Source organism: Argentina silus, assembly GCF_951799395.1.
Source record: "Argentina silus genome assembly, chromosome: 4".
Taxonomy (NCBI): domain Eukaryota; kingdom Metazoa; phylum Chordata; class Actinopteri; order Argentiniformes; family Argentinidae; genus Argentina; species Argentina silus.
Window position 1 is genome coordinate 23082549 of NC_139658.1, and position 10702 is coordinate 23093250.

A 10702-nucleotide genomic window follows, 5' to 3' on the forward strand; every position below is an offset into this window, starting at 1 on the left:
AAGGGAAACTACAGGAGGATGCAAGTGAGCTGGAGAGATTAAACAAACACAATATAATAATAATAATAATAATAATAAGCCATTTAGCTGACGCTTTTATCCAAAGCGACTTACATTGCAGTGAGGGCATACATACATTTCAGTATATATGGTCCCAGCAGGAATCAAACCCACAACCTAAGCGTTGTTAGCACCATGCTCTACCAGTCACAGACGACCACACAGAAACACACATCCTTACTCCTGGTTTATAGAGTAGAACATACTGCACTTTTCAGTTATTTGAAATTCTACACACCCAAAAAGGCTCTTTTCCTGTTCTCATGTTCAACCATAAGCTATATTTGTTCCTACTGTCTTCACAACAAAACCCACCATCATCACCATAAACCAAACAAGACATCAACATCCGTTACCACATGAAAGGATTTAATATTCAGTAATCATTCAATGGTTTACCTTTCAACACTGTAATCAACAGTGACAATGTAATTTGATGGTATCTCACACGAGTCATACACAATTTTTTGGTGTATGTATGTGTATGTAAACAGGTGAACAGCTTTACTAACTACAGACTAGAATCAAATGTACACCACATTATGTAATTTTAGAACAAAAATAAAAGGACTGTTTACAAAATCAAAAGGCACAATGTCAAATCATATAAATGGATGGTAATTTAAGCATCATTATCAAACTCCCACTCTGTAATCTGCCAGATCGACCTGACCACATTGAGTAAGAGGCTGGAGAAATGTTACCACCACCCAAAACCATCAAAGAAGCCATGTCATAATATGACACTGTGACATACTGTGACATTACTAGTTTAATTCAACTTAAACTTAAAGCTATAAATTATCTGTTTACAACATCTCCAATGACAACAAAAACCTAAGCAATGGAGCAGCATGTCCTCAGTTTACTGATGGTAAAAAGATAGCAACCGTATGTAATAACCATTGATCCATAGTAAACCTTACGGATTTTGCACCTTTAAACATTTCTGTCTGGCACTGCGAAATCATGAAGTTACGGTGGTTTTACAGTGCTGCCGGCTTGTCAGTACACAGGGTAGGATGAGCTGGGTGGTTTGCTGTTGGGGGCCAGGCGCTGGAATCGGTAGCGGGCCAAGCGGGACACGTTAAGCAGCTGGTCTGAACGCTGGCTGCCTGACACTCTAGACACAGAAAGATCCTGACGGGGAAATAAAACAGGAGAATAATCAACTAGAAATGTGCGCGCACACACACACACACACACACACACACACACACACACACACACACACACACACACACACACACACACAATCTCCTTCTCTGTGACAAGCATATGTGTTTGTAAGAAGAGATGGGAGAGCTTGTGATGCCTCACCAGCTGGTCCTTGGTGTGAGGCTGTGCAGGAGGGAGCCCAGTGGGGGGCGCTGTTCTGAGAGCGCTACGTAGATCCAGGCTGCTGGGCTGGGACACACAGCTCTGGGCCTTGTTGGACATGCCAGACAGACAGTGCTGGAGGGGAAAATAAAAACCCACATATGGAAGTTCTAAAATAAACAACCACTGCAGGAACGTGGTGGGAACCAGGACAGCGGAGAACACTCAACAGTCTCTAGATTCCTGGTGTATGTTAGAGTCCACATGGTGGGAAGCTGTGCCAAGTATTTTGCTGTTTACAAACGTCGGCCACACTCACCGACGGCAAGCCCAGGCTGTCAGAGGGGTCGAAGCTGCACCTGCGGTGGGCTTTGTACTGGTACGCGGGCAGAAGGGTGGAGCGAGGGATGCTGACCCTGCGACCAAAACACAAGAGAGCGCAAGAGCAGATTCTTGAAGACAAGGCAAAGTATTAGCTGGGATGGGAGCCTATTAATAACAGCCACTTTGGTTTATATACGCCATTTAGCTGACGCTTTTATCCAAAGCGACTTACATTGCAGTGAGTGCTTTTTCAGTATATATGGTCCCAGTATATATTTTTTCCGTATATATATATATATATATATATATATATATATATATATATATATATATATATATATATATATATATATATATATAAGCGTTGTTAGCGCCATGCTCTACCAACTGAGCCACAGAGGACCATTGCGCTGTATTTTGGGAGGGTCAGCAGGTTTAAACATGGCTGAGGAGACCAGGTGGGGGCGTGTCCATTACCTGATAAAGGCGGGGTCTGCTGCAGTGTGGGGGTGTTTAGATTTAGGCATCTTACACACAGGGCATGATTCCTGAGAATCAAGCGGCGTGGGGAACAGGCGGCTGTTGATCCTGTAACAGAACGTACCTGGAACATGACAACACAAACAGGTCAGACGGGATAGTTAGTTGTTCAGGGTTTATTCAGAAAGCTTTTTTTTCTTCTTTTTTTTTTTTAATTACATTTCAGCTTTTATTTACCACCTCTTAGGTTTGGTCTCATTTTTGTCTGTTTTTATTCATATTCCTGTAAAGCGCACCGTGTATGAACTGTGCTCTATAAATAAAGTTTGATTGGATTTCTAACAATACACCTGCCTGCAAAAGCTAGTAGTACTCTTACACTGATGAGTGTCCATGGTGTCCACTGTGTCTTCCTCATTGATTGACAGTGGTGGGGGTGAGAAGTTCTCCTCAACCAATCTGCAAAGAGGGAACATGAATAGTCATTGATGTGCTAGGAATTATGAGAGGAGACAGGGAGACAGAGAAAGAGAAAGAGAAAGAGAGAGAGAGGAAAGAGACAGAGAGAAAATGATCATCCATTTCAGCCAACGCCCCTTTATTGACTGAACTGAACCACCTCCATTGAGGAATATCAATACACAGCTCTGAATGCATTATCGGACGAAAGTGCATTATTAGTTTGTAACGTACGTGGTGTACGTTAGTCGAAGTGGTTTAGGTTAGTTGAAGTGGTTTAGGTTAGTCGAAGTGGTTTAGGTTAGTTGAAGTGGTTTAGGTTAGTTGAAGTGGTTTAGGTTAGTTGAAGTGGTTTAGGTTAGTCGAAGTGGTTTAGGTTAGTTGAAGTGGTTTAGGTTTGAGGCACTCACCCTTCTTGTTGGCTGTGGACGCACTCGTCTCTGTTGACCTGTCTGAAGGTGCGGAGGTCGCTGAAGAACTCCTCAGACCGTTCGGTCATGGAGCTCTCTGCCTCTAGGAGCCCTGAGGGGGGAGGAGGGAGGGAGGAGGCGGCTCAACTCACACAGAGTGCTCCACTGGTACCCAAATGAACAGATTTCATAACGCGATACAAACATGTGGCTGGTGTAGAGGGCTGAATAAAGCTGTCCTGCTACTGTATACCACCTATCTACTCTTTTAAGAGAGAAGGGGAGGGGGGGGGAGAGAGAGACAGAGAGAGAGAGATAACAGAGACAGACAGAGATAACAGAGACAGACAGACAGACAGATAGACAGATAGAGACAGAGAGGGAGAGAGAGAGAGAGAGATGTCTTGGTGTACCTGCTATCCAGTCATAGCCCAGTAGGGGCTGCACGTGATGTCTGTTTGAGGCTGACATCTGCTCCTGTCCAGGGGAATGGAACGTGACTTTTCCCACCTCTCTCTGCAAACACAAGTAGCGGGCAAGCATTAGACATGGACATATAAAGGCCAACTGCACTGCTCAGCAAATGCAATTAATTTGGACTGCATACATACCACACGTTTGATACCATTCCCCATTCCATGCATTACAATGAGCCCATCCTCCGATTCCTACCTCCTCCAGCCTCCCCTGATACAAACTCAAAAGCAACGCCTACTGTGCAGCAAGTACAATGAGCACACATATGTGTGTGATGAGGTGAGAACCAGTCAAGCAGTGGCACACTGTTCCACTTCGATGATGCAGCGCCATCTAGTGGCGAAGAAAAGGATAACCCACAAAAGGCCCAAAACAAAACAAAACAGATGTTTCTGGAAATACTGTACAACATTGGAGGCTGATGGAGGTAGACATCTGAGGACAGGCTCATTGTAATGCATGGAATGGAATAAGGAACGGTTCCAGGCATTACAATGAGCCCGTCCTCCGATTTCTACCTCCGCCAGCCTACCCTGCTGTACAACCAATGGCCTGCTGAACATGACTGTCCCCTCATTACTGCCAAAGACTGTTAATCCATTGCATCCCTTTCTGTTATTTCTCACCCGTTCTCTCTGTTGAGTACAGATAATGGGCCTTGTGCTGGCTCTCCTAACGTCCATTGATCTGACATGAATTGCGGGACGGCCGTTCCCCCTGTCTCGAAGCTGTCGGCTGTACTCAGAGTGATCGGCCTCAGCTTGGCCGTGTTCCTGTCTGGCTCCCGTAAGGGACGGTGTGGAGGTCGTACACACAGTGCCTGTCACAGATCCTCCTGCTTCATCTGAGGACACACAGAATAATAATAACAACAACCACAACAACAATAATAATGTATTACATTTATAAAGCGCGTTTCATTATATAAGAATAATCTCAACTAGGAGGAAGGGTAGAAACAGCTTGATTTCAATGGGAATCTTTTCATGTAATTGAGTCGCTCCATAAATTCTTGCGTCAGCTTGCTTTCGTATGAATTTGCAGTCAACTGGCCGTCCTACCTCCAGATCTTAATGGGGATGTTGCTTGTATCTCAGTAGTGACTCTCTCGTTGAAGTGCATGGTAGGTTTGCAGAGGGCCGTCCTAGCAGGACCACGGTCACCACCAACCAGGGTCACTACCATGGACTCTGCGTCCTCTTCATTCTGCGGCAACAGAGGGACCGTATTTACCTGCAATGTAATGCCGTTTGCAGACAACTTTATGGCATTTTCTTGTGCTGTAGTATTTGCATCAGCTCCCTCTGTAAAGCCTTTGGTGCCTGACAGACTCTGGAGTCTTTCAGTCTGTTGCTTCAGCTGCAGCAACAGGTCTTTGTTGCGCTTCCGCAAGGCACCCAGACGGTCAGTCGAGGACATCGTCAAAGTTAGCTGAGCTAGCTAGCTAGCTGGTTATAGCCATGAAATCGTTTATAACTGAATATAGAGCAAGCAGCAAACAAACTAGCTAGCGACCATGTGACATACTGATTTAGCTATGTTTAAATACTCTGAAATAGCGACTGGCCTGTTTACATCTCCCCTGTTTCAGCTTGACTTCACCTCCATAACAACGCGTCAGCTACGAGGCGTTTGATTGGCTCCAGTGTTGACTACAGTTACCCGTCATGCCCCTCTGTGTCTGAGTTGTTAAAATGAGACCAAACATCTCAACTCTGACATGAAACACACCATCTACTGTGGCATGAAACACACCATCTACTGTGGCATGGAGATGGCTGGCTTTGACATGTGAGATTTCAATCATGTCAGAATTCATTATTAATTATTCAAATGTAGTTGAAGTGACGCAACGCTTGTTCCAGAATCCACGATTTGAAAGCCTTTTGTAGGCATCTAGGGAAATGCTTTCCCCCACTGATTCTCTATGGGGACATACTGTACATTATATAATGGCAACAGTTATTCAACGTCTGTTGGTTGCATAATTGTGATTTTGAAAAACAAGGTCAAAACAATGTTTTCCTATTATGCCGTTCTAAAAGGACAATCAGTGCTAGTAAAGGGCTGAGATGTCGGTGAGTATTCACCGCCTGCATGTGGCAGGGGGAGATTAGTCTGCCTACAATTAAACCTGCCCATCCGCGGTGACACTAATCACGGCTCTGCAGGTGGCAGAGGGTCAGAGTCGTAATGATATGCATGGTCCCCATGCCGCGCCGCGCCTGAGCTGCGTGGGCGAGCTGGTACTCTGTATTCCAGTCACGGTTCGTTTGCATTGAGAGGTGTCCCAGCCAGTTCAGTGTGATTAGCTGACCACAGTACTGTGGAGTTGCACCTCATTATCATTAAATGGTGCCAGTCATGAAGTCATATACTCCTCTGTGTCCCAGTAATTACTCTCCCACTGTTGGACTCCAGGCAATTACTGCCTGCTGCCAGAATGTCTCATCGCTCATTAAGCACTGATAACGTACACGACAACAACAACAACAAAAAGAGTGGAATTACAGAAGGTTTGGAAACATATCATTATTAAGAGGAAATGGGACCGTTCGTTAAAAAAAAACCCGCCACGAGTTAATTTGTCTTGTTTGATTATCACAGGTACATAAAATGTCTATTAAGGGGAGGACGGTAGTGGACATGCCTCATCAATGTTGTAAGTGTGGGACCGTAACACATGAGAGCTTGTTTGGGGATTAGATAAGGGTGAGCCGGAGGATAATAACAATATTATTTCATCCATATCTCCAACACTATCCATTGCGTACCCTGCAGAGGGCGATGTGTGACTTGTTAAAAAGGCTTTCCTCAACCCATTGCAAGACCAATGAGTTTTAAAGCGACGCATACGGAATAAGTGTGATACTGTATGTATCTGTCATATTCAAAATAGCTTCGAGAAGGTAAGTTATATTGAGACAGACGTAGTTGAGTTGGAACTAATACCTTCCATTAGCATTAGCCAATTAGCCAGTTCAGTCCCCTGCGTATGCTGAAATGTACATGGAATTCAGGGGGAGGCTGGTGGAGGCAGAAATCAGATGCATGGATTGGAATGAGATAACATTCCTCATTCCATTCGATGCATTACCATGAGCCCGCCCATCCTCCGATTTCTACCTCCACCAGCCTCCCCTGATGGAATTAAGCCACACACTGGAGACAGCCATTGTTGATTGTTCACTCAGGGTGAAAAGGTGATGTGATTATCACCTCTAATGTCACCAATCTCATATGTCTGTCTGCCCTGTCCTGTGAGGACACCCCTAACAGTAAGACAATCGCAACATAGGAAATACATCTCACTCAACAAGTACTTCCCTGGGCACCGTGTTCGGGCTGATCTGATTAAGTTTGCTACATTTCCCTCAGAGGCTCCTGCAACGTTGAAATCTATATCCATATCTCACATATGTGATCTCATTAGGGTTTTACTGTGGGTCTTTGTCTCGGCGGGACCTCATGATGTGCAGCTCTCTCTCTCTCTCTCTCTCTCTCTCTCTCTCTCTCTCTCTCTCCCCTTTCCCCTGACCTGAGATCCTCACTGTGGGCCTACGTGCTGCAGTCGTCACAGTGGAACCGGAGGGACTGAGCGTTTTGCAGAATATGCGAAGGAAAATAGAGCAACGCCAATGTAAACACAGCTCAAGTGCGTGTCAGTCACGTTGTGCGTTTGCGGCCTGGACCCGTTCCTATTTCAGCAACAGTCAGTCCCGTCCCTCTAAATCCCCGTTAGGTGTCAAGAAGTGAATTTTCATTGCCGTTTAATTCCTCAGGACTGATGTGCTGAGGGTGTCAAGGGCAACGGTTTGAGTGACACTTCAACAACACTTTTACATAAGAGAAAAGATAAACAAATAGAGATTAGGCAGAGGTCTCTCTGTCTCTCGACACCTCGTAATCTTTAAAATATGACACGAGTTTCAACTCTCACTCTCAAAACAATATATCAAAAGGGAGTTGACCTGTTGCGTGACAGTGACATTTCTTCATATTTTCCCACTGACACAACGCCCCGATATGCACACAGCACAGCAAAGTCATGGCAAGCGGGAGCGACGGAGAGTAAGAGAAGAGCAGCGATAGGATCAGATGGAGAAGGGATACCTGCCAGAGCAGGTGGCAGAGTGGTATTGAAGGGGGGGCGGTGGTCCAGCTGATAAAGGGACACAGAGGGTCGATTGTTCCCGCCACGCAGCAGATAGCAGGGGGATGCCATTAAGATAAGGAGGATTAGGCCCGGTACAGGCAGAGACCTGTCCTCGCTGCCACAGCCTGAGGGACAGGTGGGGAGATCACACTGGGTGATGGAGGCAGGAGCCAAGAGACAGTCAGTCTTCAGTTGAGCAGCACAGAGGCCGGCGATGCACAGAGGCAACAACAAGGAGACTGGAGGTTGTTTTCATTTCAAACTATTACAGTGTACCTGGCAGGGGAGGCAGGTGGAGGTAGAAATCGGAGGACGGGCTCAGTGTAATGCACGGAACGGAATGAGGAATGGTATCAAACACACGTTCCTCATTCCTTTCCGTGCATGACGATGAGCCCGTTCTCCGATTCCTACCTCCACCAGCCTCCCCTGGTATCAGATAAATCAACATCCACCTGAGCTGGGAGAACACACCTGCTGTGAGTTCCTTTGAGTTCCTTCTTCTTTACAAAGTCAAAATGGGTTCATAAGTCAATAAGTCAACACACTCCCCTTTGTTAAATTGTACCCTTTAGCAGGACCGGATCAATTCTGTTTTACCTCACTCCATCCATCCAAGAACCGTGTTTGATTGTGCAACCGTGAGTGTCAACAGTTAACCAGGCTGAGAAGAGGTTGCATGAGGGCTCGGGCAGCGCATTCGGTTGCATGCCGCGTTGACACTGAACGTCAAGCACAGTGTTCTCCCTCCAAGCTTTCAACAGGTCGTTCAGCCTGGTGGTTTGGTGGGTCTGCTATGCAGCTGTTGTACCAGGAGAGGTTGACCTTGGGAGGGTGAACCTCAGCCGTCTCTTCGTATTGCCCTGGTAACAATGACAGAATAATAAGTGAGTACAGAGAACAGCAAAAAAGAGTAAGTACCATCATCAAACCCATACATAGATGGATGGCTCTGAGTATAATTATGAGCTGTGTTACATCATATGCTGATTAATAATGGAGCAAGCTATTGACACGCACGCACGCACGCACGCACACACGCACGCACACACACACACACACACACACACACACACACACACACACACACACACACACACACACACACACACACACACACACACACACACTGTAGCTGAACGTTATCTTGGCTATTTCATGCCTTTCACAAGTGGACTACCCTCTGTTTTTGCAAATGCCCTGTTATTTTCAGCAGCTTATCATCAAAGCAATTATGCTCAAGGGGTCGTGCTGGAGTGAGAATGGTGACATTAAAGACACACTGCTCAGACAAAGTGTACTTACGTAAGGAGAGTCTAACACATGGAGCGAGGCTGCAGAACACCATCATTTAACCTATACAGGGCCTCAGTGATGAGTTCCTACTGAATAAGGAATGGCAGGAGAGCCCAGAGAGACTTAGACTAGCCTAGGAAATGAGGAGCCAGGGGGGGATCTGTTTCGGTTGGCCAGAGATCCATGCGGTACAGGCCCTTTATGTAAGCTGACGAGCTTAATGGTACCTTGGCTGCTACATGTGGAGCCCTGAGTTGGTCCACAGCCCAGAGCCTCTCCCCAGCCCTGAGTCTCTCCCCAGCCCAGAGCCTCTCCCCAGCCCAGAGCCTCTCCCCAGCCCAGAACCTCTCCCCAGCCCAGAACCTCTCCCCAGCCCAGAACCTCTCCCCAGCCCAGAGCCTCTCCCCAGCCCAGAACCTCTCCCCAGCCCAGAACCTCTCCCCAGCCCTGAGTCTCTCCCCAGCCCAGAACCTCTCCCCAGCCCAGAACCTCTCCCCAGCCCAGAGCCTCTCCCCAGCCCTGTCTCTCTCTACGTCCCGTGTCGGGGGTTTAGTCACGGCACGGCACGGCCACAGTGTCAGGGACCAGGGTAAGGAAGAGCAGCCAATGAATCTGCAGGCTGTTTTCATCCTGACAGCCAGTCTGTGGGGACGGCTCACACCGTCACACCAGACAGACGGACGGCCCCGGCCGTTCCTGTCAAACCGGAATCAATGGCGCCGTATATCACCCAGCTCCATATATCACGGAGCCGTTGGACGTTACGTAACCAAGACCACACATTTGTTTTGACTCGTCTGCAGGGATGAATTGTGTTTGACAGAGACAAAGATGGCTACTAAAAAAAACTAAAAAACGTTGGATTGAATTAATGGTCTTTGATGTGAGATGGTATCGGGTTTTTTTGACAGCTTGACTAAATGGGATTCACATCCAAAAAGAATGAAAGTTATGCAATGAGAGGCCTAAATATGGTAATCTTTTTTTTTGCAGGAAGGTAATTAACAGACATGCAGGCAGAAAATGTGAAGTCTGTTTGTCATGATTACAACCATAACCAAACCATAGGCTCATGAAAATTGGTTTCCAGCAACAAACAAAAACAGCCAGGATGAGAAATTAAATATTAAACAGGGATAAATTAGTCTTGCAAAAATATATCTATATTTATCTAAATGCTGTAACTAGAACAGCACAAAATTCAAATAACAGTAAACACAAATGTATGGAGACCACTACAGTATGTTAATATGAAACCAGGAATCAAATCCCTATGATTTGTCATGTAGAAAGACATATACTGTATGGTCTTCATTAAACACAACTGGTCATCATAATTCAACCTCCCTCTCCATCCTCCCCTCTGAGTACTCTTTGTATTTCCAAGCACAAAGAAGCTCAAACGAGAATTCTGGTTTCCGGCTTTTAGCAAACTTATGCTAGATTGTAAATCAAATGAGTTCACCTCTAACAGCCTAATTAAAAAGCTTTCAAAGCTTGTTTTCCGAAGCTTCTAATCACTGAGACAGTGAAGTATTTACTCGCGGCCTGGACGGGCACAAAAATACACTGCCTTACATTTACCACAGCAAATACATCTCTAATGATCGCATTGGAGGCACAGGAACACACTAAGACACGAGTTTGCAGAGCGAGGACTGTATGCAGTCTACACTCCTTTACCCCATAGACGTAGAAGGAAGAGAGAGAACATTGATCA

General features: G+C 46.0%; 1 protein-coding gene across 1 annotated transcript; it reads right to left on the reverse strand.

Moving 5' to 3' along the window:
* Positions 1 to 410: 410 nt before the first annotated feature.
* Positions 411 to 5125, reverse strand: miip (migration and invasion inhibitory protein). The gene is made up of 9 exons (XM_083669230.1): positions 4592 to 5125; positions 4157 to 4374; positions 3467 to 3569; positions 3054 to 3165; positions 2564 to 2643; positions 2182 to 2308; positions 1700 to 1796; positions 1381 to 1515; positions 411 to 1200 (listed from the first exon to the last, which is right to left on the reverse strand). Exons 1-9 carry the CDS (start codon positions 4947 to 4949, stop codon positions 1066 to 1068), a joined length of 1365 nt encoding a protein of 454 aa, XP_083525356.1. The 5' UTR covers positions 4950 to 5125; the 3' UTR covers positions 411 to 1065.
* Between the last annotated feature and the right edge of the window lie 5577 nt (positions 5126 to 10702).